Source organism: Diaporthe batatas, assembly GCF_019321695.1.
Source record: "Diaporthe batatas strain CRI 302-4 chromosome Unknown Contig00013, whole genome shotgun sequence".
Taxonomy (NCBI): domain Eukaryota; kingdom Fungi; phylum Ascomycota; class Sordariomycetes; order Diaporthales; family Diaporthaceae; genus Diaporthe; species Diaporthe batatas.
Genome location: NW_025408560.1, coordinates 1,514,577 through 1,542,116, shown reverse-complemented (window position 1 = coordinate 1,542,116; position 27,540 = coordinate 1,514,577). Strand labels below are relative to the sequence as shown.

Below are 27,540 nucleotides of genomic sequence, written 5' to 3'. Positions count from 1 at the left end.
CCATATAATTCTACACCGTCACAATACAGTATTTTGATGGACTTCAGCATGTTTATAAGGTGTTAGGGAGTGGAAATTATTCAATGTGCCTTGTATGAGTAAGTGAAAAAGTGATTTCGTTTCTAATCCCCAACATATAAAACGCATGTGGCACCTTCATACAGTGCCCAGGTGGTAAACACTCGAGACCCAGCGTTTTTCTTTGTAAAAAAAATACAATGTCAGTGAAAGACCCTTGGGAAATTCTGTGTTGTTGACTCCAACCTTTGAACAGAATTCTCCAGTAAAAGACATGTATATGATCTTAAGTAATATCCCATTCTCATTGCTCCCAACTGTATCCCGGGGTGGGGTTTTAATAGTCCAGGACAATCATCACCAGTACTTCCGGTAATTGAAGAAGCCCAAATTCCATCAAGGTGCAATCCTTCTCCACATCGTACAATGCCATTCATCATTCATCGTTCCTCCATTCGCGGGGCCAATTCCGGGAGGAGGATTGTCCTTCCCAGGAGGGGAGGTTCGCATTCCCGGGCGAACCGTCTGCGGTCGGCCGTACAGCTCGGCTCGTCTTCCCTCAATTCGGCTCCGTCGGCTCCGGGTAATTACCAGTGGTATTAGATGCTAAACAGCAAATACAGTGTCTGCCATACTGCTGTTTTCTTTTAGGTCATGATTTGCAGAAAGGTATTTCCACGCGTGTTGTTGTCAGCATTGGGTCATCTAAGATCACGTCTTTCAGTGCGCTGTCGCCGGCACTGGCATTGCATGTTTTTTAAAAGCTGGATCTTTAGGTGCTTAATTCTGTGTGGAGGCGCCGTGTACCTAGGTAAGTCTTCATACGCATACTGAATAGAACAAAACCAGACCGGTTTCTCTGCGCGTTCACTGCAGCGAAAGCCGGCCGGCTGACAGTGCAACAAGATCCATGGTGCGCTTTCACGCTTGAGTGCAGCGGCTAGACTACTGGGCCAAGCTGATCTTGCTGAAAGGAAAAGCACAACTTTTCCTGGTTCTTAGAACGTCGTTGTGGCTCTCCCGGGCGTTGCTGAGAATCCTTACGTGGGCCATCTAAGATGTGGCGCCAGGCCACGGGGTCAAAATGCAACCCGCGCGCATATTCCGTGGCTGCATGGCGTTGCATGATGCAGCCGGTCGGTCTGTACAAGTGTGGGATGTTCAGCCTGATGGGTGCCCAGGTGAAACTCGAGTGAGATTAGACCACAATCCCCCGAAGAGCCTCAACACACTGCCGGGTAACGAGACCCGTAATAGAAGTGACAGAGTGAGCTTACTCCATCTTGTTAATATTGCTGCGCTACATAAGTGCGCCATACCTACAGAGCTGAACACAATTGAGAGCCTGACCTCTTATGGCCCGCTCCTATAACAGCCAAGGTATAGATGATATAAATGGGTGTGGTGACGCGCACCAGTTCATTGGTGCGCCAGACAGCCCCGGAGCCTCGTCGGCAACGCGAAACCGGGCAACCGCTCCGTAGATACACCACCCCCACGGGTGGAGCTGATAACTTAGTCTTTTTATTTTCCTTGGATGCATGTGCGTCCTGTGGCACCCTGCACTGCAAGTCTACCACCTTTGACTGTCGAATCGCCACTATTAGTTCTTTCTTACACAACAGCCTGCTTCCGAATGATGACTTGTCTTTTGACCGGTCAGGACGCCATCGGCTGGTGATCCGGTCCGATAACATGGGCTGACTATTGATCAAGCCTCCAGCGTGGCAGAGCTGAATAGGCTGGGGAAAGCCACCGCATACACCCGTACACCGGTGTCATATAGGATGCTACCTCCGTCGTCACATGGAGCCTTCTCGGTAATCTTAGACGCCACCAACAACGTGGGGGATGCGATGGCCTTTGTGTAGGTTGTTTAAAGAATCATTCTCGTTGCAGTGTTGCTTCCCGAAACTGTGCGCCCCTTCGACAAGTCGGGCATCGAACTTCCAGGGCGGACAACCCACGCAAATCAGAATGCCAAAATTTCAGAGAGGTGACTGCGACCACGTACTCTTTTCAACATCTTGGGGGGCTGATCAACTGCTGACTTGTCCAACTATGAAGCAGGAAAGGGTGTCCAGATTACAGCCATAGATTTGATCTTGGAGAAACGTGGAACACAGAACAATGACTCCGCTAAGACGGGCCTGATCATCTTCGGTGTTCTTCTTGCCCTTGGTCTCATATTCCTGGTCTGGTTTGGTTGCTTCTACTTGGGTACAGACCGGGGTCCTGGTCCATCTCAGCGCGTTAAAAGAGGACCCAAAGGCGACCCAGGCGACCAAGGCGAACGAGGCGAACGAGGCCCTATTGGACCTATTGGCCCTGCTGGCCCTGCTGGCCCGCGAGGGGAGCGAGGGGAGCGAGGAGAGCGAGGATTTCAGGGGCGGTGGGGATGGCCAGGGCCACCAGGGCCACCAGGACCAACTGGGCCAGAAGGGCCAGCTGGAAAAGATGGCGCAAACGGTCAAGACGGCGCAGCTGGACCTCCTGGCCCGCCAGGAGAGCAAGGCCTCCCGGGGTTACATGGATATCCAGGGCCACCTGGGCGAGACGGATCACGAGGACCGCCGGGATCACGAGGACCTCCGGGATCACGAGGACCTCCGGGATCACGAGGACTGCCAGGAGAGCGCGGCTGTCCAGGGCGGCAAGGGTCTAGAGGTAGAACGGGTGAGAGGGGCAGATCTGGGCAAAGAGGACTGTCGGGTCAGAGAGGACCACAAGGGCCGCCTGGTACACCGTGTAGGCATATCCGTCACGCTTCGCCGCGGCCTGATTATTGCCAGTGTCGCCGGCCTCAGCCGAGCTACTATCCTGAGCCATGCTGCGGACGTCCAGGCTGCGGGCGTCCGAGAAACAACAACCTGATCGTCAATCAAGGTTAGCCTGAGGACGGAAGCGTACTATTACCAGCCAATGGCCCATTGTGGTGGTGTATGAGAGTATGAGAGATCGCGAGGGTACTTAGCCAAGCTTGCTCCCACCCAGGTGCCGGTATCTAGATCTCTCAAACCCTCAACTTAGAGGTGCTAGTAAACACAAAGCACTTGTTGACTGATGAGAGTATCATCGATCGCCACATCTTGGTTCTTGAGACGGTCAATTTGACATGTTCTCATCATCTCCCTCGCTCCAACGATCCGTATGGTCATCATTACTCCTAGAGGCCGACTCGCATCTGTCCCGGTAGCAAGCACCACAGACCAGTAACGATGTACTCTCGGACGCGGCAACGGTCTTTTTGAAGAGCTCAAAGGGCCGGCACCGGTGGTGCGGTTCGACTTGGAGCATACTATCCACCCACTCCAGGGCCCCGTTGAGCTCGGGAGCTCTGGAGTTGACCGCTCCCGCAGAGACCCGACCCAGGCGGCGATATGCCCCGGCGCGGTGTTGTCGTGAAAGCTTGTGCTATCCGAGCGGCCCTTGAAGAAGGCCCGCATATCGGCGGGCGATTGCCCCTTCAGCACGGTTAGGATTTCCAAGAAGACGCAGCCTGGTGACCACACGTCGGCCGACTCATTCTGGGGTCCGCCGCGAGCTACCTCGGGGGCGCCGCGTAAACCCACGTCCGGTCGAGGTCGGCCGTGGTCGTCGCCGACCATGATGATTTCGATGACGTATACATTGTTCCCATTGTCGGTGACATGTGTCTTCTCTCGCGTATTTCTCCTAGATGAAGTCTTGGTAGCCCGAGCTAGCCCTGCGTGCCCGTTCTGCAGAGCTGGCTTGTCCAGCCCTTCACCGGCAGATGATTCATTGCGCTGGATCGCGTTGTGGGGTTTCCGTTCGAGTAACACACGATCGATTGTTGTAAGTGTCGCGATGAAAAGGTCCTGACACAGTTGATACAGTAGTTTCCTGGACAAAGATCCGCAGAAGTCTTGCCCGTCGCGGAGTAAGTGAATAAGGATCTGAACTGATGCTGCCGAGCTCATCATCTCATTGCAACCTCTCAGGCTAGCCTTAAGCGACGGCGGGCAATCATGTCCTCGTTGATGTCCCAGCTCCACCCCAATCGAATCTCTGCAGCGAAGTGGGCGTTTACACGATCGATCAGGTCCTCGCCTCCAAGACGTGTGCCACTCGCGACTGAAAGCAGTTTGATGATGCCATCCTTAATCGAGACTAAACCGGAATTGAAGGAACCAGCGCCGTGATCCAATATTAGACAGACTTTCTCCTCCCGAGGTCAGAGCGTGAAGACCGAGCAATACAAGGTTGCATAAGAAGGCCGTGATAAAGAGCAATCGACGCAATGCTTGACCCAATGTACAACACATTTGAGTCTAGCTAACTGTGCCGCATCATACTCGTCCAGGCGCTGAAGTCGATCGAATTGTGCCGGTACGGTGATGACTGCACCTTGAACGGGCTCATCCAGAAAAGCCTCGGCGTTTGCCATAACCTCCGCGAGGAGTATCCCGAAAACACGCACTGGCAAGACGCGTTGCGGACGTTTCTTGTCTACCACATTGATAACCATACGCCCGGGAGAATTCAGCGAGACGTCGTTGGGGGACATTCTCACATGCCGGTCCAGGTCCTCCTGGCACAGTCTCTGCCCTAGGGCGCGCTTGATACCGTACACGATGTCCCTTGGGTCGAACTCAGCATGGGCCTTTGCCGCGTTTCCGACTAGATGACCCCTCTGTGAATGCCACGCAGGACGGCATAGAACGCTGGCCGTTCCTGTCAGGTATGGCTTCCACCTGACCTTCGCGATACACCGCAAGGCGAGTGTTCGCCGTGCCGATGTCGATTCCTATCGCATAACTCATGCTCAAGGCGGTGACACTTCACATGCATGCCCAAGCTTCTGTCTTGTGAATGCCGATTTCGGTGACACAACGCAGAGCCCCGCAAGATAGCGGCTCAGCTGAGATCGTGAATATCAAAGCCACTGTTATTGATCAGGAGCATGTACCATTGGTGTAATCAGGGTGTGAGTTAGCCTCACTACCTCTGCGGCAGCAAGATACTTCGCTGTGCACGAGATCAGCAGGATCTGATGGCAAAAAAACCACTCGAGGGAGCTCCCGCCAAGCTGCTTCGTGACATTCAGAAAAAGAGCCCGACGTGACACACACATTCCACGTGATGCAAGCCCCAACCGATGTTGTCTAGCCTTACTGCACTGGCAGTTACGGGACAGTGATCTGTTGCAGAAAACCACCACTATTCGGTATCCTGAACGTGCCGAAGTGGTTTCGTTCCTAATTCCCATACATATAAAACATATGCGGTACCTTTATACAGTACTAAAACGTACCGAAGTCTTAAGGCATACGATTGAGCAATCATTTTTGCCCTCAACTGGTAAACAACAGTATCCCTGCATCTTCTAGCACTTCACAGCAACAATAGGGTGGTATCTAAGATAGTTGCATGTGTCCTCGGACATCGCCCTCATACGGTGGTAAGCGCCCAAGACCCAGCGCTTGAAAAGGACACGATGTCATGGTATCTAAGATAAGGGCAAGGATTTCAATAGTATTAAGGTTGCACGATTGCTGGATGCGCGATGGCAGGCTGCAGCTGGCGTTGATGTGCTGCAACGAGTGATGGGCGCGCGCCCTTCGTGAAGCCTCCGGAATACCGGTCCCGAGGTCCGGCTGCTTCGGAAAACGACAGAAACAAATTCGCCGGGATTCTAGGAGCAATCGACCGATACATCGGTGTGCATGTAGACTTCGCACCCTCCGTAAGATATAGGGCCTGTTAATCCACACACCATTGGAGATAACTAACAAATCGCAGGAGGCTGTGGGATGGAACATATCCGGAATCGCGGCGCAGGTCACATGGGACATTTTGCTCAACAAGGTGCCCGGCGACGACACGCTCATCTACGACAGACAGTGACAGGCCCATGACAACGAAATTGCCTGGAGCAAGGACTTCCCCAGGGATAGCTACCACCCCCAGATACTCGATGGGCATCCCTTCAAGGCCATGAAGGCAGTTCCAGGCGACCTCACTCTCTTCAACCCCAGGAACTTCCACGATGTCAAGGTTTGCGATACTTCGAAAAATCATTTAGTTCCCGTGAAAGGTTCGGTTCACTATCAGCTCGTTTGTTGGATTCCTGCCGGCTCGCGGTACTGAACCGGAAATATTGGTGCTTTGGTCTTGATTTCGGGAATGAACCGTGTCAATCTTGTACAATGGTCCAGGTGAACAGGTTGGCCCGAATGTATTGCATTGAAAGCTTTTACGGTGGCAAGCAATCAGGTTCACTCATGTAAAGGCTCTATAAATTGGAAAATATTCTCAAATACAGATGCAATTCAGGGGAAAACGTCGTGTATTTGCGGGACGCTATTGACTATATACAGTCTCTCTTCAGAGTGGCTCCAGATGTCTTAACTTGCTGGCACGGTGGTACAGTTAACCTGTGAAAGAATCGAATTGTCAAAGCAGTAGCCACCATTGAACGTGGCCGTGACCTTGGAACAGTTATCAGGGTCCGAGGCATCGCTGATAGCTTATTAGTGGTGACCAGGTTGAAAGATAGTGATCAGATCAGGAAATATAGCGTACCGCTTCACGTCGATGAGACACACGTCAGGGCTGCCGTGGATGGTTCCCGAGCCGGTAGCTCTGAAGTACATCTGCAGGCCGGGCTAGGAGGAATTAGCTGGAATGAATTCGGTAGGTTCCGTCTTTTATTGACTTACACTCCAGTTGCCAAGGAAACAGCACTCGGTGAACTGTCTGGGCTCAAGCTCGACAGGACTGGCGGCAACCAGGAGGGGAGCGATGAGCATGACTGCTTTGAAGAGCTGCATTTTGGATGACTGGGATGTTATGAATGCAGTTATGCAGAAAATTCTCCGAATGTCTCTAGGTACTAGTGATATTGGATGTAAGTCAAATTGAGCAATAGAATGAGCTACTTGGACACAACCACATTGAGTTTGTACCAGGACATTGGTAGAACTTTATACTTAACTGTCAGACAGTATACATATTGAGGGGCTCTATTCGACCGGGTATCTTTCACCTTCCGTGAGTACTGACATCCCAGTGGCATTGAAGGGGGAAATTACGGAAAGAGTGGAGGTAAACAAAGTTTCGGAAGTCGGTCCTAGAATCGTATGCTGAGGCCGGCGTTGGTCACATATGATTACATAGCGTAAGCTTCAAAGCTGCACATGACTCCAAGGATGGAAGCTGGCAGGCTGGGCAGGCTGGTCCCCGCACATCCCATCCACAACTGGGATTCGACCTGTAATGTCGTCTACCATCTTCAAGTTGAGTGGTATAGCAGTAAGGGGGCGGCAGGGTCCGTCCGGAAGACCCCTATCATCTCGTGATACCCAATAGGAGACTTTTTAGACGACTTTGCGGAGGCGCGGGCCAAGGTCAAAGCCAATTAAAGACGGGTCCATGCCCAGCCTTACAAGGGCCGGAGCAGGGACTTCTGTGAGAACGGACTCCGAAACATAGAATTCAGGGGGAAAAGCAATAGGTTGCTTACTTGATTCTGAACGCCGACACTGCCTCTGGGCTAGTGGACAAACCCTTAGGCGGCACTTTGACCGCTTCAAGGATGGTGCATAGAGAAACTTACATAGTAGTATCAATTGCAGCGCTGCGCGCTCTACGAACAGCATCCACCGTCCATTCAATTGCCACCTTTCCAATGCCCAGGTCTAAAGCACGAACAACGGCGAAAATCAAACACTGTATCCGTAATGGTGAAGAATGGCCTCGATGGCCACTTTAGACTGCATCCTTTCCAACGCGCTGAACTCCTACCGATCCTCCCCTTGTACAAAAGCCCTGCAACCCTCTAAACTCATCGACCGTCCAGCCAAGATGGTGGCAGACTTGCCGTGACTACAAGGTTTATAATGGATTGACCGAACAGCCATCAAAAGACCGTCAAATTACTGACATACCCATTCTTGAGCACCTCAAACACGAGGCCGGGGAAGCCGTAGAGCGTCGTCGTAGAGTCCTCACTACCATCAGCACGGCGTACACCGACGCCCGCGTGCGTGCTATCGCCGCTGTCCTCCCAGCCGCCGAGAAGCTCGCAGCTGCTCCCCGGACTGTCGCCCCAGCCGCGGTTGAGAACCATACCTCGCTGCTTCTGGAGGGCCTCGTCCTCTGAGGAGTAAATAGACTGCCATTCCTGCCGCAGGTGTTTCGAGATGTGGGCGAAGGGCGTCTCGGTGTTGACTGGTGCCTCCGGTGAGGCCTGGTCTAGGTAGGCGATCTCCCATCTGCAGCGTCGGTGACGGTTGAATGGGTATGAACCTGGGACGTTGGCGTGCAGGATCAGCTTGGTTGCCACCATGCGATCTGGTGCTTCCGATCTGATGGCCTTCCCTGGGAGTCCTGACTTGTCCTGGGACGGTGGTGGCTGAGAGGGGGTTGTTGGTGTAGACACAAGCACATCGAAGCCCAGGTAGAAGTAATTGTAGAAACACTCTCCGGACACGTTGCCGGCAAACTCCTCTTCGATTGCCTCGTCATCGTTGGAGTCCTCGGACATGGTGTTTGCGGAAGAGTGATCCGTGTCGGTCAGGTCACCGGGCCGCCGCAGACCGTCGCTATCTGGCCGCGTCCGACTGTTGCTGGCTGTACGTATTTTGTGTATGTACATGCGCTGGTCGTTCTTGCGGTAGATAGCATCAGGTGGTCCCAGTTCCGCAACAAGTTCCTGTGGAGTGGTGTCGCCTAGTAATATCCAGGTGGAGTTGCTCGTCCATTTCTTGAACAATTGCAGCTTACCTCCCCCATGGATTCTAACGAGTGATATCTCATCTGGACACACATCCTTGCCCTTTGCAAGGGGTGCGAAGGATTTGATACTGGGAAGGACCTCGGTCCACAGGGTCTCCCGAGACTGGGCCCAGGAGTCCCCGCTGAAGACTGCCATCGATGTAGCGACTTGGGTGGAGGAAGACAACAGTGTCACAACATCCTTTTCTGGCGAATAGGCCGACTGCGCCAGAGGGAATGTGAAAGCCACGCCGGGGTACGATAGCATGTATATCCCCTGCCCATCGGACCCCGGGATGTACTCGCCATCGTAGGTCGGCCCAAGGAATCTCTGGTATATGTGTTTGAAGGTGGGTTCGGTGGCGGGCTCTCCCGAATGAGGATGAGCCGTAGGGTCGGCTGGTGGCTTCACCAGGTCACGATCTGTGCTCTGGTCCTTGAAGGTGATGTGGTTCTTTGTGAAGTCGACGACCTCGACCAAACGAAGGCGTTGTTCAGGGCCATCGAAGCGTAGACGGACACCGTTCGACGGGAGAGTGACTATGACGGGCTCTTTGACCGGGTCCGTTGGCGAATATACCAGGTCAAGCTTCGGGAAGCGTTGGGGCTCGGCCTTGAGTCGGGTCAGGATGTCGTGGAGGGATGCGCCGAGGACTGGGGGAAGCAAGACGATGTCAGTAACTGTGGGGATGTGGTGCATTTCTGGCAGTAGACAGCATACCAAGGAATCCCAGTGCACGCCCTGGGTGGAGTTGAGCACTGAAGAGCGACGCCATGTTGGAAGCCGAGGGCGGGCGCATCCAGATGGGAGGAGATAAGGGATCCGCGGTGCAGGGAGAGCAGAGCGGTCGGCAAGTGTGTTCAAGTAGACGGAATGGCTGGCTGGGCGGCTCGGTCTGTGTGGTCAGCCTTGCAAGCTCGGGCTGCTCTGCAACCGATCATGTTGTGGAGAGCAAGCTGTGGTTCTAGTTGACGATCCAAGCCAGAGTACTGTCTACCACATGCAGTAAGTCAGACTTGGAGACTCAGGTGTCATGTCGCGGCCTGCCACCGCCGCGTGATGCGTGCTGGGCCGTCGGACAGGGGCCTCAAGGGGGGGCTTGGGGGGGTAGCTTAAGGGAAAGCGCGGGACACTTCCAAAACGTCATCTGCATGTGTCACGCCCGGCAGGAGGGGCCGTTCCGACAGGGGTTGACAGTCGTAGCTGAGAGGATCTTTATCGATAGTTACCCCAGCAACACCCTTGTCACTTGAGCTGGGCCCGATGGGGAACTGGCAGGGGCTTTGCCAGTGCCACAGACCCGCCTGCCCGCTTTGTAAACAGGAGCTGCCTGCAAACTTCATCTGCTTGTGTTGCTTATTATCCGTACCTACTGTGCAATCAACGACCTTGAGCCCTGCCGCCCCCCTCCCCAATGGATCTTGCTGGACCCTGTCTGACATAGCTCCGGTTTGCTTGCCAGCCATTTTGTTATACCCTCACACCCTCAGCATTTGCTTCCACATTCCAACGCGCCGAAACGCGTCATCTGCTTGCCTCGGTTTTTTGTCGTTTCGTTTACAACAATCATCGCGAGAATCCCCATCTGTTTGATCCATTGGAGCTTTGGATCATAGCTGTCGTTGTCGCCGCTGACGACGCACTGCGCGTGCAGCAGCGCCCAACTTGAATACCCAATATCACCTGTCCTCGAGTCACCGCCGGTGCCCACATTCATCCTGGATTCCAAAAGGAAAGCCCCCGCGAGGAGGGGCGCCCAATCCTCATCCACCATGCCGCCTCCAGGCCGACCCGGCGCCGTCGGTCGCGCAAGCATACGAGCCGGTTCGACCACACGCGCCCCCAGTGTCAGGCCCCCGAGCGCCGCCACCGTCACGTCTCGATTCGACAGGTCCGGTGCTGCCTCACGCGCCGAGACTGCCTCGTCCTCCAGGGCATCTCCGGCTGCAGGCATGAAGCGCAAGGAACGCGACTTCGAGACGGATTTCAATGTCGAGACAAATATCAATGTCGTGGTGCGATGCAGAGGCCGCAACCATCGCGAGGTCGGCGAAAACAGCGCTGTTGTTGTCCGAACAAACGGCGTCATGGGACAGCATGTCGACCTGTCCATGGGGCCAAACGCACTGAGCAACAAGACCTATGCTTTTGACCGTGTCTTCTCGCAAGCAGCAGACCAGTCCATGGTCTTTGAAGACGTGGTCAAACCGATCCTGGGAGATGTGAGTCGCCCGCAATTGGACTCTGTCAACACGACGCCGCTGACTCTGGTAGATGCTTGCTGGCTTCAACTGCACTATCTTTGCTTATGGCCAGACCGGCACTGGCAAGACCTATACCATGTCTGGTGACATGACCGAATCATTGGGTCTCCTCGCCCCAGAGGCCGGAATCATCCCCCGCGTCTTGCAAGCTTTGTTCAACAAGCTCGATTCCGACGGCATCGAGAACTGTGTTCGCTGTTCGTTTATTGAACTTTACAACGAGGAGCTTCGCGACCTGCTTACTCCGGACGAGAATGCAAAGTTAAAGATCTTTGACGAAGTCTCAAAGAAGGGCCACATGACAACAGTGGTACAAGGAGTGGAGGAACGAAACATCACCAATGCGGCAGAAGGTATCGCTCGATTGCAGGAAGGAAGTTTGAGGCGACAAGTCGCCGCGACTAAGTGCAACGACCTGAGTAGTCGGAGTCATACCGTCTTTACCATCACAGTCCAGGCCAAACGCCCAGGCGGGAGTGGCGACGACTTCATCAGCCTCGGGAAGCTGAACCTCGTTGACCTTGCTGGAAGCGAGAACATCCAGCGGTCCGGAGCCGAGAACAAGCGTGCTGCAGAAGCCGGCCTGATCAACAAGAGCTTGTTGACGTTGGGTCGCGTGATCAATGCACTCGTCGACAGAAGCCCTCACATCCCATACAGAGAATCAAAACTTACCCGACTCCTACAGGACTCGCTGGGCGGAAGGACAAAGACATGCATCATCGCGACCATATCACCTGCCAAGAGCAACCTCGAAGAGACCATCTCCACGTTGGATTACGCGTTTCGGGCAAAGAATATCAAAAACAAGCCTCAGGTCAATGCCCTCATCAACAAGATGGCACTGTTGAAAGAGTTTACGGCCGAGATTGAGAAACTCAGGACCGAACTGATCGCTACACGGTTACGCAATGGTGTCCATCTCACCAATGAGGCGTACGAGGAAATGACTGCTCAAAGCGAGTCCCGTCGTATCCTTGCCGATGAGCAAGCTGCCAAGATTGTCACACTGGAGTCGAATCTGCGCAACAAAGTGCAAGAGCTCTTCACCATGACCTCGAGCTTTGTGGGGCTCAAGAAGGATCACGACGGCACGAAAGCACAACTTGACGAAACACAGGGCGTTCTCGACCAGACAGAATTAGTTTTGGCAGCGACACGGAAGAGCCTTGCCGAGGAGACTCAACTTCGTGAGGCCCACCAGGAGACGGAAGCAAAGCTGACAGCTATGGGAGGAGAGCTCATCGATACCCTCAACAGAACCGTCAGTGATGTGAGCAGCCTGCGAGCTAAGAACAAGAGGAAGTCGGATTTGCAAGATCTGAATCGAAGCACATGGGCCATTTCGCAGTCTCAGGTATCCGATGTCACCGAGCTTGTCGAGAGTCGTGTTCAGGATTTTCGAGCCGACCAAGAGAATCATATCTCTGGCGTTTCGCAAAGAATGCAAGACTTCGTCAGGGAGGAATTACAGAAGTTGTCGGCTACCCAGTCTTTCCTCGATGAGAATCTCGAAAAGTTTGTCGCGTCAAGAGATGAGCTCATAGAGCAAAAGCAGCAGTCCAAGGATGAAATGGACAACGTCTTGGAAGAGATCAAGGTCGTCAGAGATAACATCAAGGAGCGGGTTGGGGAGAGTCTCCAGGCAATCGCTGCAGCTGCTGAGAGGATAGCTGCCGATGTGATGAGTGAGCTTGATACGTTCCACTCTCACCTTCACACATCTTATAGCTCTCTTGGCAAAGACTTCAAGAACATCTTCGAGGACATGCTTCGTCACATTAGTGTGCAACGGAGCGAGTCAGATTCCTTGAGGAGACAGCTGGAGGATGCAAGTCAAGCCATGCTGCGATCAAGCGAGTCCACTTCTGCCCAGATTGAAACCGTTGTCAACGAGGAGAGAAGACAAGCAGCGGAAGACCGGCAGCAGCTCCTCGCACAGATCACAACACTCATCAATGCCCACGCCGAGCAGCAGGAGACTCGACTGGCTGGCAAGGCTGCCATGATCCAAAAACGCGTCAAGGGCGCCACAGAAACGTTCGAAGGACAAGTCACCACATACTCGGCAGGTATGGACGAGTGGGACTCGAATGAGGAGAAGATGCTACAAGACGTATCCGAGTCTCGTGACGTACTGAAGACCAAACTTCAAGATGACTGGACTGTAAGTTTGATCCCCGTATGCGGCGCCGTTTTAAAAACGGTTACTAATTCAATCGAAACGCAGGCGGCGAGTGGCCACAGCACCTCGATCCAGAACACCACGAAATCAGTGCATGCCGAGACAGTCCGTGTGGTAGATGAACAGATGAAAGACCTGAACATGCAAATGACGGCCCTAGACGACTTTGTAACTCGAGCTCGGTCGGAAAACGCTGGGCATCACGCGCAACACGAGGCCTCGATGGCTAATCTGTCGGATACTGTGGATGCTTCTTTCTCCAACATAGCATCCCACTACAAGGGCACGTCCGACAGAGTTCAAGACCTTGGGGAGCAGATGAGCGCAGAGATCGAAAATCTACGCGAAGACCTGCAACCGCTCGACGACAGCCTCTGCCAGCCTTTGACCAAGCTGAGAGAGGATATTTCAAGCACTGCTCTCCGTGAATACGAGCCCACCGGAGAGACACCTAAAAGGGTGGAATATCACTACCCTACCGTGCTGCCTCGTACTGCCGCTCGCGATGTTCTCATTGCTGGTGCCCACGAGACTCCTCTGCAGACACCGAGCCGGCCAACAGCTACACCGAGCAGGGCTACGCCAGTGCACCCTATTTTCAATGACATTGACGCATCTGAAGAAGCCAAGTCTCCATCCCGACCAGCTTCCTCCGATTCCGCCACCAATCCATTGAGCCAGAGTCTGCGAGAGGTCGATACAAATCTCACAACCACCGGGCTGGTATTTGACCCAGCTGCAAGTACAATGTCGACCGTTCTTTCGGCGGACGACAACACCGTACCTCTTGTCAAAAAGACCACGTCTAGGATACCGTCTAAGCAGATGAAGAAGGTGCACCTGGACGGCGTTGAAAACATGCCGCCATCAGAGTTCTCTCATGGTACGCGACGACGGAAGAGCGCCCGTCTGCGCTAATGCGATGACTCGATGAAGGCCAGTTGTGCAGGCCAGCCACGGCTTATTTTCTATGTTTGATATTTGCAAGGAGCTTCTTCGTGGCGGCAAATCGGCGCGCATAGGGACTTGAAGAGCGCGGGGACGGAATTGATCGAATACATTGTGCGAATGCAGGTTGCTGAACGGCGCTGTGTAGGTTTTACTCAGTATACTCGATACCCCTGAGCCAAGCTCAGTTGTTTCTGGGCTGCTCACTTGAATGGACTGTTTCAAATTATGTCGTAAAGCCGTCGTTATGTTGCAGGTCGGCCCACAAAAAACACGCCTTTTTGTCGAAATCCGTTTGGATATACGCAAAGTGGCGGATTGAATGCAGTGACAAGGGCGTGTAAGCTGTACTATATGACCCAAAGCGGCAGGCCGAGCGTTGTCATTGTACGCCCTGTAGGCGGGGGAACAAGTGCGAGGCGACCAGACTGCGACGAAGGATTGAAGCTCATGTGGAGGCTCCGAATATTGATGGCCTCATGTATAAGATGGACATTATCCAGATGTAGCGCAAGGCAATTGTGGTCGTCTCTTTATACATACCAAGAATTGACCGACCAAATCCCAAGCCCGTCACACCCAAGCCAGCAACCTCACCTACCAATCCAATAGCATCACACTAAACAAACCATGGCCGAGATAGACAACACCAAGGACCTGACAAAGTTCAAGGCCCTAAGCTTCGACTGCTACGGCACCCTGATAGAGTGGGAGCCCGGCCTGACCCAGGCCCTCAAGCCCGTCACGTCTAAGCTCCCAGCCGACCACCCATTCGCAAAGGACCCCAGCCTCGCCCTGCAGCGCTTCGACGAGCTCGCCAGCGAGCTCGAGGCCTCGCAGCCCGGGATGCGGTACGACGTCATCCTCACCACGGCGCTGCAGAGGCTCGCGGCCGGCGCGGGCCTGCCCGACGGCTCGCTGTCGCGGGACGACCTGGCCGCCATGGCGACGGGGCCGGGCCGCTGGCCCGCGTTCGCGGACACGATCGAGGGCCTGCGGACGCTCAAGAGGCACTACAAGCTCATCATCCTGTCCAACGTCGACAACGCCAACATCGGGGCCACCACGGGGGCCGGGGGCCCGCTCGGCGCGGTCCCCTTCGACGCGACCTACACGGCCGAGGAGATCGGGAGCTACAAGCCCGCGCGGGAGAACTTCGAGTACCTGTTCCGGCGGGCGGGGGAGGAGCTCGGGGTCCGGGGCGCGGGGAGGCCCGGCGGCGAGGGCGGGGAGCTGCTGCACGTCGCGCGGAGCCTGCGGGTCGACCACGCCGCGGCCAAGGCGCTGGGGTTCAGCAGCTGTTGGATCTCGCGGGGCGGGGAGAGGAGGGAGGCGCAGGGGATCGGGGGGGACTACGAGGCGATGGTGAGGGGGGGCGAGGTCAGCTTCCAGTGGAGGTTTGATACGATTGGGGACTTTGCGAGGGAGGTTGCGAGGCAGTTTGGGGATGAGTAGGTGGGGCTGGGGCTGGGGCTGGGAGGCGGATGGCTGCTCTGGTGGATGGTCTCGCTGTGGTCTTTTTTTACACTTGATGGGGACCTCGTGGTTTCTTCATGTTGTTTCGATTGTCGGTGGTTTTCTGTTGCGGAGCACTCAGCCATACCTGAAAACTTGAGGCCATTGTGGCCACTGTTCCTGAGTAATTGGGACTAACAGTTGACGACGCGACTCGCCTCCATTCACTGAAGCTATCGTGGGAAGCGTAGCATTTCTCCGGCTCTACTGGTGTTGGCCCCTTCCAATTGCAGACTCGAGTCCCTTGACCGCGTTGTCTAGGGATTCCTCGCCGCCCTCTTCTTCGTATCCTCAGCCCTCCAGCCCTTTTGTACCCGTATAGGCTGAAGAAACCCGTCACGGTGGATACCATCGAGCATGTCGTCCGCTGGAGCTGCTTCGGCCTCTTCGGAAGCATCCGGAGGAGTGTCTTCGCCGTGGACAAGATTCATGTGCCTCTTTAGATTGAAGGGCCTGTCGAAACCAACCGTGGCTCTCTCGCAGTCTGGGAACGGGCAGAAGTGCTGCCCCTTCTTGCCTTTAGATTTGGCCGGCTTCCGAGGCTGCTCCTTCTTGGGCGAAACCTCCCCTTCACCGCTATCCTCGTCGTCAGATGTCGGCGAACGCGTCCTGCTAGGTGCCGCGCTGGTATCTCCCGCGCTGGTATCTCGGCTCCTAGATGGTGCCTGGCGGCGGTGATCAAGACCCCCGATTCCATCCTCGGCCTCGGAGTCCCCCGGAGGTACCTCTCCTCCAGGCCGATACGTCGTTGTCTTCAGCCCACTGGCACCAGACGGTGCTGCATTCCCGTCGATCCTGTGCATGTCCATGCCCTGACCGAAGAGGTTGGCGCACCTCTGCGTCGCCCGCGCGACGACATCCGGCGGGAACCCCGCCAGCGCTGCGGCGCCCAGGACGTCGCTCCAGTCCCGCGGCCTGAGGCGGTCGAGCTTCTTCTGCACCAAGTAGTCCCTGTCGTGATCCTCGGCCGTGTCGTCGCGCTGTCTCTTTTGGGGTGAGGCACGCTTGCGCGGCGATCCGCTCTGGCTCCCGCCTCCTGCTTCTGTGGGTGGCAGCCTCACTTTCCCCTTGAGGGCTCTCGCCCGCCTGATCTCAAAGTCCCTCTCGCTCTCGCCCTCCATCTGCACGTACTTGCGCGGCCGGCCGCGGTTGGATTTCTTTGTCGGCGATCCGTCTCCTGCTGGCATCCTGGGGCTTTTGCTGGGGGAGCGCTCGGGGGAGCTCACAGGCTGGGATGACTGCCGTGATTCATTGTCGCTTTCCGAGGATGGCTCTTCGGATTCTTCGAGGGTTTGAGCACTTGTCATGCGGGCGTTGTGCAGAACAGTCAGTGTGTTGTCAAGGTTGTCGAGGATCCTCCGTGTGGAAGGGCGTATGAGGTCGTATGAAAGGTCGTCATCCGTGGAAACAACAGGCCTGAAAGTCTTTGCAGGAACGTTCTGCTTTCCCTGCCGCCGGCCCTCTGGTTGCTCACCACCGTCCACCGCTTCCTCGTCCTGGCTGTCGTCCGCTGATTCACCCGGCTGAGACTCGGCCTCAGATGACAGAAGCTCCGCCTTGACAGTGCCGTCGTCGTCTTCATGGGATGATTCGGTAAAGCCCCGTTGGCGGAGGCGTTCTTTAGCAAATCTCAGTGTGGTCGCCGAGATGATCTCCTCGAGCCTGGCGCTGGGCCTCTGGTCTTCCGGACGCCGGATGGTGAAGACCTCGTCCTCGTCCTCCGTCTTGGACATGAAGTCATCCGGTGGCAGAAGGTGCGTGGGCAGGGGCCAGGCAGTCCAGGTCTTAGGTGGCGCCCATGGCTCGTTGCGGACAGGTTCGCCCGTCTCTGCATCAACGTCCTGGTTATGGAAGTCAGCGATTGTGTCGAAGCTTAGATGTGGGATTGCAGGGGAAGGTGTACATACCTCTTCTTGGCCAGATTCTCCACCTGCAGCAGCTGCAGCAGCCCTCTCCCTGAGTTTGTAGGCGTTGTACAGGTGCAGCGACAGGTCCTGGTTCCTCACCTTCCCAAGGGCGTTGTAAGTGAGACGGTCCTCCTCTGTAATGCTGCGCCAGCTCTGCGGGGGGCCTTTCCAGCGGTTGGGGCGGCTCTCGTGCAGGTCATCCGAGTCTTCAGACTGGATCTCGGACGTGCTCTTGTCCCATTCCTCATCTTCGTGGGAGCTTGCCATTTTTGGATGCTGTTGTGCAGGTGTGCCTAGGTAAGTTGGCTGTTGCGGTGGTAAAAGTCGTCAGCCAATGAGAGAGGTACCGCACAAGGGCCAACCCGGAATGTCTGCTCCGTACGGACAGTTGACACTGCCAGACTGCCCCTTCTATTTCTATCAAGATATGTACCTGTTAAAACAATAAGGAAGATATTACACAATCATATCTGACCAGATGCAGGAAACATGTACCTAGGTGTCTAGGTAGGCAGGTAGGGAGCATAGAGTGACGCGGCTCTCGCGAATGGTCTGCACGCGGGCGGTTTACATTATTTTCGTGGTAGGTTCTCCCACGAGGATTTGACCCATTAGAGGCTGTCACATGGGAGGCTGTTCCATCGGATACTTTACCATCGGATATGACTCGATGGGAAACTAGCCAGTACGTGACGGTCTGGCAGTGAGCACTGCCAGTTCAAGACAAATGTATCAGCCGCCTAGTGGATGTGCCCCGAAACTGGTGACCATCACTGCTCAGGTTGGGCAGACAGTTTGAATGTTTTTCAGGCTCAAGTAAATTCATTAATGGTATCCCCGACTCCTTTATTTGCCCATCTACGCCCGCTTGCCCTTTTGCTTCTCGATCTTCCTCCTCTTGGACCGCAGCTTCTCGTCCTCGGCGCTCTTCTTGGTGTTGGTGTACTGCATCTGCTCAAACAGCTTCCTCTTCTTCTTGCTCAGCATGCCCTTGGCCCTCTCCAGCTCCTCGGCCTCCTCCTTGGTCTTCTTCTCCAGCGCCTTGCGGGCCTCGGCCTTCTTCTTCTCCTTGGGGGTCTGCGCCTTGGACTTGACCGCCTTGCCCGTCAGCTCGGCCTCCAGCTCCTGTTGCCTCTGCGCGGCGGCTGACTCTTCCTCGTCGGAATCCTCCGCGCCGTCCTCCTCGCCCGAGAAGCCGCCGAACGTGTCCTCCTGGGCATCTTCCTCATCCTCCGAGTTGTCAGCGTCCATGCCAGTTGCCTCCTCGTCAATCTCGGCATCGCTGTCGGCCAGAGCCTCCGCCTCGGTCTGTTGCTCCTCGAGGGCGATGGTGGGGTCGTACTGGCCCTGGACGGGCTTCACGAAGGGACTCAGATGCGGCGGCAGCTCAGCCCCCGGCGCGTAAAGGTTGGTGTCCTTCAGCTCCTCGTCGTTGATTGAGTCCCAAACCCACTGTGGCTGCACGTAGATGCGGCCAGGTACCCGCTGGTTCGGAGCAAGCTTCTGAGAGGTCTGGTTGTCCTCACCGTCGCCATTGGCTTCCACAGCAGCCTGGACAAGTGGCCTGTCGACGATCTGGTGTGTGATCGCAGGGTCGAGCTCGTTGGTGGTAAATGCGCCCTCGCCCAGGACCGAGTCCCACCCAATGCGCTTGCAACCAAAAGAACGCAGGATCAGCTCGAGCGGTTGTCGAGGTGTCTCACGTCCGAGGAAGAATGTGCATTTCGAGAATAATTGAGATGGGTCGTTGGAGCTGTATGAAGGCTGGGGGAGGAGATCGCCGCCAGGGACTGCGGGCTCGAACTTGTCAATGGCATCCGTAGGTTCCTCTTCGTTCTCGTCCGCATCCTCAACCTTCCTGTCGTCGCCATTCGTCTCGCCGTCCCTCATCTCCCGCACCAGCTTGTTGACCTGAGCCTGGACCTTGGGGTCGGGGCCGTGTTGCTCGCTCTCTCCATTTGTAATCTGCTTGGGCTCCTCCTGGTTCGTGGCAATGTTGGCACCCTCCAGGGTGAAGGCACCCAGCTCTCCACCTTGGTCATCCTTGGCCTGGTCGAATTTTGGTGGGTATTTCAGGCCGATCGAAGTGTACAGCCTGTAGTTGACGAAGCCAAGAAGCGTCATGTAGAACTCAACAAAGGTACCCATAATCCGGAAGTCGACATCACCAACCACCCGCTGGTTAAACTTGTAGGGCACCAGCCAGAGGACGTCCTCGCCTTGGATTTCGGCCTGGTAGTATATTCCCTTGATCGACAAGAAGGACTTGCGCAGGCTGTGGGACACGATCAGGTAGTGTTCGAACTCCAAGCACAGCTTCTCGCAGCGAGCGATCATCTTGGCGGGGACGGTCGAGGTGGAAGGCAGGTTGGCGAAGAGGAACAGCATCGACAAGCAGTCGTCAAGATCCCGCAGGGCATCGATGAAGGTAGGATAGCGTTCTCTTATGACATGGTCGAGGGTGTAGCGTGGCTTGCCGTTCTTCTCGGGGCGGACGGCATTCTTCTCGAGACGGGCGGCGTCGCCGACGTCGCCACGGCCGAGGGCGCGCGAGATCTTCTTCTCGAGAGCCTTCTGGTCGCGGAACTTCTGGAGCAGCGGCTCATGGAGCAGGTACTGGATGTCCTTGGAGTAGTAGAAGGTAGTGGAGGGGGTGGATGTCTTGGAGGCCTTCTTCTTGTCTCTGGGCTCGCGCGGGTAGATGCCCTTCCAGATGCATAGCTTTCGGAAATCGGGCAGGCTGAGCTGCAGCTTCTTGATGGCCTGGTTGCGGCTGATGAAGTTTTTGGCGTTTCCGGCCTCTCCCTTCTTCTTTATGCGGCCCATTTTGCTGGTAGTTGACTTCCAATGGTTGACCTGGAAAAGTACGTTTGGACTGGCGCAGCAAGAGAGGACGGGACGCCTCCAATTTTCCCAAGGGCCTCTGCTCCTCTCAACTTTTCATCGATAAGGAACTTTTTCGACTTCTGCCGCACTCACCGCCCGCCTTTTTGGGGCTAGCGCGGGCTCTTGTACAGGGGTGCTCTGGACCTGGTTCAGGGGTCTGATGAATTGCATGTACGGAGTGGTCTACCCCAGCCGAGCCAGGCACGCACCGCGCCTCATGTCAGTCAGCAAGCTCCGGCCAGCCTGGCAGAGCTCCGGCCCAACTGCCTGCCTGCCTGCCTGCCCAGCCAGACAGCATCGACGACACCACGCCCGACTGCAACCCGCAAGTCCCCTTCACTTCAACTGGAGATGGCCCAGAGATGGATGGGTCAACTCCAAGCCTGAAAAGGCTGCAAGGCCTCTACCTGGCTGCCGCCTTCCTGCGACTTGTTTTGTTCTTCGCCTTTCCAGGTTTGCCAGAGCTGGTGGCCGGGCGCGTTGAGGTGTCGACTCCCGTCACCAGCTTCAAACGATGTACGCCACCCCTTTTGCTCCCGCCCAGGCCTGATGACTCGGTCCGTGCTGACCGCTGACCATTGCTGCAGTACAAGAGGGCCTCTTCCTCTACAACCATAATGTTTCGCCCTACGATGGCGGTGTCTACCACCAAGCGCCCTTGCTGCTGCCCGTCCTCTCCCTCCTGCCGAGCTTCGCGGCCTGGCCCGTTTTTACATATCTGCTGTACATAGCAGTCGACCTTCTCAGCGCGACTTCTCTAATAGCCATTGCCGATTCTGGCGAGGCTGGCCAGTCCTTGCGGTTCACCTCTCCGAGGAGGGACAAGAGGTGGAGTAGCTTCGTGGTCGCTGCGCTGTGAGACTTTACCACTTGGCCGCCACTCTCGGACCTGCCAGAGAGCTAACTGGGGCCTCTACTAGGTTTCTTTTCAACCCATTCACTATAGCAACTTGTATCGGCAGACCCACGAGTGTCTTCACGACATGCGCCATCCTGCACGCCGTCGCAAAGGCGGCCACTGGTGCTCCGTACAGCGCAGCCATTGCCATGTCTTTCGCCGCCTACTTGTCCATGTATCCGGCCCTCTTGCTTCCGCCTTTGGCCCTCTTGGCTTATGACCGAAGTCTCGGGCAAGCCAAATCGCAACCTCTGGCTTTCACGGCCAAGTTCATCGGCGTTGCGGCAGCCACCGTCTCGGCTCTGTTCCAGATGTCATATTTCATCACCGGATCGTGGGAATTCCTCTCATCAACCTACGGCATCCAACTCACACTTACCGATCTAACACCAAACGTCGGGCTGTGGTGGTACTTCTTCATCGAGATGTTTGACTCCTTCCGGTCATTCTTCTTGGCAGTCTTCTGGCTGCACTTGTCTTCCTATGTGGGCGCTCTGAGCATTCGCATCCGTTCGCAGCCGCTGTTCGTGATCACGCTGCTCCTGGGTATTTTTGGGATATTCAAACCATACCCAAGCATCAGCGATACATCAGTCTTCCTCGCGATGGTCCCTCTTTACAGGCACGTCTTCCCCTTGATGCGGTATACCTTCGTGGTTCCCTCGACAATATTGTACGCCACATTTTTGGGACCGGCCTTCTACTACCTGTGGATATACGCAGGTAGCGGTAACGCCAACTTCTTCTATGCTATCACTTTGGTGTGGAGCTTGGGCCAGAGCTTGCTTGTCAGTGATCTCACTTTCGCTGCGCTGCGGGATGAGTGGGAAGTCGACAGACCAGAAATGGTCGGCAAGGAAATTAGACAGATTTAGAAAGCCTCAACATGGCGATGAATACCTGGACGATTTACATTTGCATACCAGGTCTCCTGCTCGACCTGTCCATCCACTGGCTGGGCACGTCCGGTGCGAGAATACGAGATTCAATCGAGCAGGGGCTTCTTCGTCGCAATGATTACGGCATCGTCGAACCTGGTGAACTTCCTTATATCCTTGATTTGCAGCCCGGCTTGGTTCAGCAACCGCCGCAGAGAACTCTCACGCCTCTCTCGTGCGTCGAACATTACCTTCATCTTGATACTTAACGCTGCCGTGTACTCGATCCCGGGCGTCCCAGCCGCCGGCTTGTCGTCGGGCAGCACTTTGTCGTCGATCCCCACGACACTGTCAGGCCCAAGAGCCGAGGTCTGAGACTTCTGGATGCGAACGCACGCGTCATCGTCGAAGTTGTGGAGAATTTGGCGGAAGTAGTAGACACGAGCGCCTAATCTGTCAGAGATCCGATAGGATTGTCGCAACGGGGGGCCGGGTCGTTCATGCCTACCTTTAATGGGCTGTTCTGTAAAGAACTTGTACGGCATCTTCTCCATTTATTCCACCCAGAGTTCCGTTTCAAGCACATACGGTTGATCCTGCAGGATGACCCGGCCCTCGAGGCCAGGAAAGGCCCTCTTGAGCGCCACACACTGTGATCCATTGCCACCACCAACGTCTACGAACACAACGTCGTCATGTCGTAGGTCCTGGGCGAACTCCGTCTCAAACGACACCACGTCCAGCAACGTCGGCAGGTGGTTTGACCCAGCCTGAAGGCGTTTGACCTGACATCGCCCCCGTCCAGGGCGTGGTGGAGCGCGGAAAACCCGGGGAGGCAGTTATCGTGGAAATGGGTTGCGCCGTCGACGAATGCCGGCACGAGCAGCGTGTGTGTCAGCCTGGTCGCGACATACCGCCCCTTGGGCGCCTCCGCCGCCATGCCTTGGGCACACGCATATTCCATGATGGACTCAAGGACGCCCGGCTGGAGCCCGCTCGCCGCGACCAGCGCGGCGAAGATCTTGCGGTCCTGGCATATTCTCGTGACCACCAGGGGCAGTGGCTGTTTGTGGGGTGTCAGTTCGTGCCGCCGCGGATGGGATGGAGGTGGGACGGACGGAGTATGCGAGCCCCTGCAGGGTCTCAAATGGTGACTCCAGTTCAGATGCAGCCTGGCGGCTGAGTTTCAGGAGCTCTTGTTTCAGGGCCTCGTTGGCTTGGAACGTATCGGGGTGTTCTACGAAAAGCTTGAGTTGCTCTACAAGATCTTGTGGTCTGCCATTGCCCTTTACTATTCTGCTGTTCGGGTGCCGGCTCTCTTCAATGATACTGGTGAGCTGGAAATAGGGACCTAGGCAACGAGATTCTTGGGTATCGGGAAGAGGCGAGGCTGTAACAGAGAAGAGAAGAGACAATTTGTAGGAGACAGTGACCACTTTATGGTTGTTATCATGGCCAGAGGTTGTACCTAGCTAGCTGAATTTAGTCCACAACCAACAACATCGTGGCTGAAGAGACCCGCTGTATTCGAGCCCCCATCAAACCACTCTCTCCCAGTAAGACGTGATGGGCACACGAGAATTGGGTTGAGAGTTCATTCCGTACGGCCTGGTATCTCGAGACCCAGCCTCGTTCACGATCCTCCTCGACCCGGCGAGGCCAAGTGGTGTTGGTGGGTCGCCAACACTATATATAGTCTACCATCCCCCCAAGCCGATTTTTCCCACCTCCGTGTTAATCTTGGCAGGTGGAAGGGATGTCTTTTCAACGGCTTCAGCAACAGAAAGATTTACTTCTTGAAGGTGCGAAAATGCGCCACGGGTGCATCGAAAAACGCTCTGCCACCATGGTCTGCAATGGGACTCTCCTAGACCACTCACCAATAGTGAACGGCTGTCATTACGGAATCGAGGGTGAAACAAAATTCAGGGTAATTATGGCTCAAAATACCTGCTTGGATAATTGGGGTTCGATCCGGGCCGACGCATGAAAGGACAAGGAGAGACCTGAAGGGTTTCTAAGATATTATAGGAAGCAGATATTAGGTATGAAGCCGTTGAATGATCCTCTCCTTTCGTGCACCACTTGTGCCTCGGCCCCAGGATTGACACCCTCTACTTCTCATCCTTGTCTTCGAGTCTCAGTGGCTCCATGTACGTGACCATGTCTCCGTCATCGTCATGATCATCGTCGTTGTCCATCATCCTGATTCCGCCGCCAAAGTCGTCGTCGTCGTCGTCGCCGTCGTCTTCATGCCCCGGGGCTGCCGCTCCATACAGCTTGTCCTCGACCTCTGGGGGTAATGTGAACTTCCCAGGGCTGTACGAAGGAGGCGGCTGTGGAGACGCTGCACTTGCACTTCTTGTCCCCGAAGCACCAGATTGTTTGCGCTGCCACCCTTTGGCGTCAGGCGACCCAAGCGACTTGGGCTCAAGCGGGTCGAAGGCCGTCTGAAGCTCAGAGCTGAGCGGGCCCGTGACGGGTGTAGACTGGACCTTCCTGACCACAGGCCGCTCCTCGGTCCTGGGGAACCCGCTCGGGAACGAGATGTCGCGGTGTGTCTTCCGGCCCAGCGGCTTGACGGCCACCGGGACGGGGGGCTCGTCAAAGTCCAGCAGGGTGCCGGTCCTGCTGCTGCCGTCCATGTCCTCGAGCCTGATGTCCTCCTCCTTCTCGATCGGCCTGTCGCCGCCGCTGATGTTTGGGAACCCGCACTTGGTGAGGATCTGGGCGATCAGCCCCGGGTACCTGAGGTGCCCCTTGACGTCCTCGGTCAGGTTGAGGTTCTCGACGCCCTCGATGTCCTCCACCGCCTGCAGCCCGGCGATACCGAGCTGGATGCTGGTGGCGCGGTACAGGAACGCGAGGATGTAGTCGTTCTCTGAGTAGACGTTGAACAACTTGCCCGTGACGACGCTGCGGATCAACTGCCATTCGTCCCTGTTAGACGGCGTCGGCGCCCCGATGAAGACCACAGTGTCGACCAGCCCAAACGCCCTCCGCTCCGCCAGGGTCTTGAGGCAGACGTAGATGACGCGCGCGCCCAGGGAGTACCCGATGAGCGTGACCGGCCTCTCCCCCTGGATCTTGTTGATCAGGGCGTCCGCCAGGATCCGGCCCGCCTTCTCCGACCTGTTCTTGGCCAGGTTGAAGGGGTTGTCGACGCCGGCCGCCAGCTTCAGGATCTGGATGGGCCAGAGGGCCGCCCACAGCGTGGCGAGCACCGTACGCTTCAGGATCTCGATCTTCAGGACGCTCCACGCGTACGACGCCACGGTGTCCTGGAGGGCATGCCCGAGCTCCAGGAGGCTGTTCATCTCGTACCGGAGGGCAAAGGCTTCTGTCTCGTCGCCGAGGGCGCGCCACGGCTTGGTCACCTCGTCCTCGGAGAGGAGCCAGCCGTTGATCCCGATGGAGACCCTCAGCCTCCGGACGTCCTTGTCCTCCTTGCGGAACTCGGAACCCCATTCGTCCTTGAGGGGCAGGAACCGGAAGTCCTCGACCTCCCTGGCGTACTTGTCTGCCATCTCGCCCTGTTTCAAAGCCAGTCAGCAAAAATGGGCGCAAGGTAGGGAATCCCGGAGGACACGCACAGTCATTCGCGCCCCAAATGCCCCAAACAGAGTCCCGACCAGCGCGCCGTTCATCCAGAAGATACCCAGGAAGCTGGCCAGCCCGCCCAGCCCCACAGATCCCATCAGGCCGCCGATAGCACCAGCTACGACCGGCGCCGCGAGGCCACCGGTCACCCCGATGATGGCAGCGCCGGCCACGGACGCGAGGCCAACCTTCCAGAACCTGCCGACCTGGCCCTGCTGCTTCCGCTTCTGGGCCTCGGCCTCGGCAGACATGGAGCCGTCCCTCTTGGCCTTCTCGGCCTCGGCGGACGCCTCGATCATGGTCTTGGCGATCTCCTTCTCCTCGTCGGTCAGGAACGAGAGGGGGAGCCCGAGCGCGGAGGTCAGGTAGGTGATGAAGGTCCTCGCGTAGGCGGTGTACCTGCCCGTCGAGAGGAGGAGGATGAGGACGGAGCTGATGACCTCCCTCCTGTCCTCGACGGGGACGGTGGTCAGCCGGGTGGGGATGGGGTGGTAGATGGCCCGCAGCGACTCGATGGCCCTCGTGGTGTGGAGGGCAGCCTCGTTCTCCGAGGGCCCGCCGCCAAGGTCGATCAGGTCCTCGCCCTCGGCGGGGCTCTCGGCCCTGATCTGGGCCATCTTCTTCTGGCGCTCGGAGCGCGCCTCGAGGATCTTGTCGTCGTCCCTGGCGGCCAGGACCTCCCTCAGCCTGGTGTGGAACTCCCTCTTCCACTCGTCAAAGTGCACGACGGCCGCCTTGCGCAGCGCGATGAGCTCGGGGCCCGGCGGCGTGTGCGCCTGCGAGACGGACGCCTCTGCCTTTGCCTCTGCGGCGGCGGCGGCGGCGGGGGTGGCACCGGGGATCGGTGGTGAGCCCCGTGGTGAGCCCCGGCCGAGTGGTTGTGGGGCCTGAGCCGGGGACTGCTGGGGCGTGTTCTTGGCGCCTCGGCCGTCGTCTTCTCCGTCATCGTGGAGCTCTAGCTGGGACCGCATGTACGCCGTGATCTCGGTCACTAGCTGGTACAGGGCCCTCCGCCGCACCGGGTTCAGGACCACGAGCACCTGACGAGGCTCGGAGCTGAGTGGCGCCATCTCGCGCCGTGCCCAGCTGGTCGGCCGCTGTCGTCCTGGCTGACTTTGGGGGTACGATTGTGTGATGGTGTGTTTTTCGACAAGTCAGAGAAGCCTGCGAAGGGTATGAAGGAGGCCCCCTCGTTTCTCTCCTTGACCAAGGCGAGGGGGGTGTTGGTGAGATGGAAACGTTCGGTGCCGTGTCGGTCGGCTCACTTAATCTCGGTGCCTGGACTGCATGCGCCAAGACTGCCGCAGGATCACGGCCTGCGCCTCGGTTACACGCATCAAATATTGTTTAAAGACGTACCAGGTGCTTCGCATCCCCATTCTGGTGTGCTTATCACGTTTTTTAGAGATAAAAGGTGTCCTGCTGTGGCTGTCTTTCCATGAACAAAGGGGCCCACCCCTCTACCGAGCACTGCTGCCCCTCTACGGCCGACTCGCTTCCAAGCTTCTGAGCCGGAACAGCGACTTATACCCACACAGCTAACCTCACTCGGGAACAAGCACGACTGCAAGGATGACATGGTTGCACCACATAAAATTCATAATATTCTTCTATAGTTCCCATGTAAAGGGGCACCGTACTATGCTTAATAGAGGAGATATTTGTAGAGGAGGCCTTTGACCGCAGCAAGACTCCCAGGCC

At 56.3% G+C, this 27,540-nt stretch overlaps 10 protein-coding genes across 10 annotated transcripts; 4 read left to right on the top strand and 6 right to left on the bottom strand.

Moving 5' to 3' along the window:
* The first annotated feature begins 1,608 nt into the window (after positions 1–1,608).
* KVR01_010671 (uncharacterized protein) lies at positions 1,609–3,017 on the top strand. Its single transcript, XM_044785280.1, has 2 exons — positions 1,609–2,014; positions 2,086–3,017. The coding sequence occupies exons 1-2, from the start codon at positions 1,870–1,872 to the stop codon at positions 2,907–2,909; spliced, it is 969 nt and encodes a 322-aa protein (XP_044640830.1). The 5' UTR covers positions 1,609–1,869; the 3' UTR covers positions 2,910–3,017.
* Positions 3,018–6,316: 3,299 nt separating this feature from the next.
* KVR01_010309 (uncharacterized protein) lies at positions 6,317–7,073 on the bottom strand. The gene is made up of 3 exons (XM_044793983.1): positions 6,702–7,073; positions 6,565–6,647; positions 6,317–6,501 (listed from the first exon to the last, which is right to left on the bottom strand). The coding sequence occupies exons 1-3, from the start codon at positions 6,810–6,812 to the stop codon at positions 6,387–6,389; spliced, it is 309 nt and encodes a 102-aa protein (XP_044640468.1). The 5' UTR covers positions 6,813–7,073; the 3' UTR covers positions 6,317–6,386.
* A 422-nt stretch (positions 7,074–7,495) lies between these two features.
* Positions 7,496–9,850, bottom strand: KVR01_010358 (uncharacterized protein). The gene is made up of 2 exons (XM_044781487.1): positions 9,479–9,850; positions 7,496–9,411 (listed from the first exon to the last, which is right to left on the bottom strand). The coding sequence occupies exons 1-2, from the start codon at positions 9,555–9,557 to the stop codon at positions 7,901–7,903; spliced, it is 1,590 nt and encodes a 529-aa protein (XP_044640517.1). The 5' UTR covers positions 9,558–9,850; the 3' UTR covers positions 7,496–7,900.
* A 259-nt stretch (positions 9,851–10,109) lies between these two features.
* On the top strand, positions 10,110–14,384 carry KVR01_010211 (uncharacterized protein). The gene is made up of 3 exons (XM_044790440.1): positions 10,110–10,980; positions 11,033–13,189; positions 13,253–14,384. The coding sequence occupies exons 1-3, from the start codon at positions 10,531–10,533 to the stop codon at positions 14,123–14,125; spliced, it is 3,480 nt and encodes a 1,159-aa protein (XP_044640370.1). The 5' UTR covers positions 10,110–10,530; the 3' UTR covers positions 14,126–14,384.
* Positions 14,385–14,669: 285 nt separating this feature from the next.
* KVR01_010327 (uncharacterized protein) lies at positions 14,670–15,610 on the top strand (the record flags this gene model as incomplete). The annotated part of the gene is made up of 1 exon (XM_044782399.1): positions 14,670–15,610. Exon 1 carries the CDS (start codon positions 14,786–14,788, stop codon positions 15,608–15,610), a length of 825 nt encoding a protein of 274 aa, XP_044640486.1. The 5' UTR covers positions 14,670–14,785.
* Positions 15,611–15,781: 171 nt separating this feature from the next.
* KVR01_010401 (uncharacterized protein) lies at positions 15,782–17,844 on the bottom strand (the record flags this gene model as incomplete). The annotated part of the gene is made up of 2 exons (XM_044787779.1): positions 15,782–17,511; positions 17,578–17,844. 2 exons carry the CDS (start codon positions 17,842–17,844, stop codon positions 15,928–15,930), a joined length of 1,851 nt encoding a protein of 616 aa, XP_044640560.1. The 3' UTR covers positions 15,782–15,927.
* A 104-nt stretch (positions 17,845–17,948) lies between these two features.
* Positions 17,949–20,466, bottom strand: KVR01_010216 (mRNA-binding ribosome synthesis protein NOP7). Its single transcript, XM_044788555.1, has one exon. It carries the CDS (start codon positions 20,401–20,403, stop codon positions 18,436–18,438), a length of 1,968 nt encoding a protein of 655 aa, XP_044640375.1. The 5' UTR covers positions 20,404–20,466; the 3' UTR covers positions 17,949–18,435.
* A 157-nt stretch (positions 20,467–20,623) lies between these two features.
* Positions 20,624–23,865, top strand: KVR01_010437 (GPI-anchor transamidase subunit GAB1; the record flags this gene model as incomplete). Its single annotated transcript, XM_044784493.1, has 4 exons — positions 20,624–20,682; positions 20,759–20,979; positions 21,051–21,318; positions 21,384–23,865. The coding sequence occupies 4 exons, from the start codon at positions 20,624–20,626 to the stop codon at positions 22,234–22,236; spliced, it is 1,401 nt and encodes a 466-aa protein (XP_044640596.1). The 3' UTR covers positions 22,237–23,865.
* On the bottom strand, positions 22,347–24,087 carry KVR01_010315 (uncharacterized protein; the record flags this gene model as incomplete). The annotated part of the gene is made up of 5 exons (XM_044788769.1): positions 22,347–22,692; positions 22,828–23,009; positions 23,030–23,302; positions 23,358–23,629; positions 24,033–24,087. 5 exons carry the CDS (start codon positions 24,085–24,087, stop codon positions 22,347–22,349), a joined length of 1,128 nt encoding a protein of 375 aa, XP_044640474.1.
* Positions 24,088–24,353: 266 nt separating this feature from the next.
* Positions 24,354–26,909, bottom strand: KVR01_010384 (uncharacterized protein; the record flags this gene model as incomplete). Its single annotated transcript, XM_044784247.1, has 2 exons — positions 24,354–25,772; positions 25,833–26,909. The coding sequence occupies 2 exons, from the start codon at positions 26,907–26,909 to the stop codon at positions 24,354–24,356; spliced, it is 2,496 nt and encodes an 831-aa protein (XP_044640543.1).
* Positions 26,910–27,540: the final 631 nt, after the last annotated feature.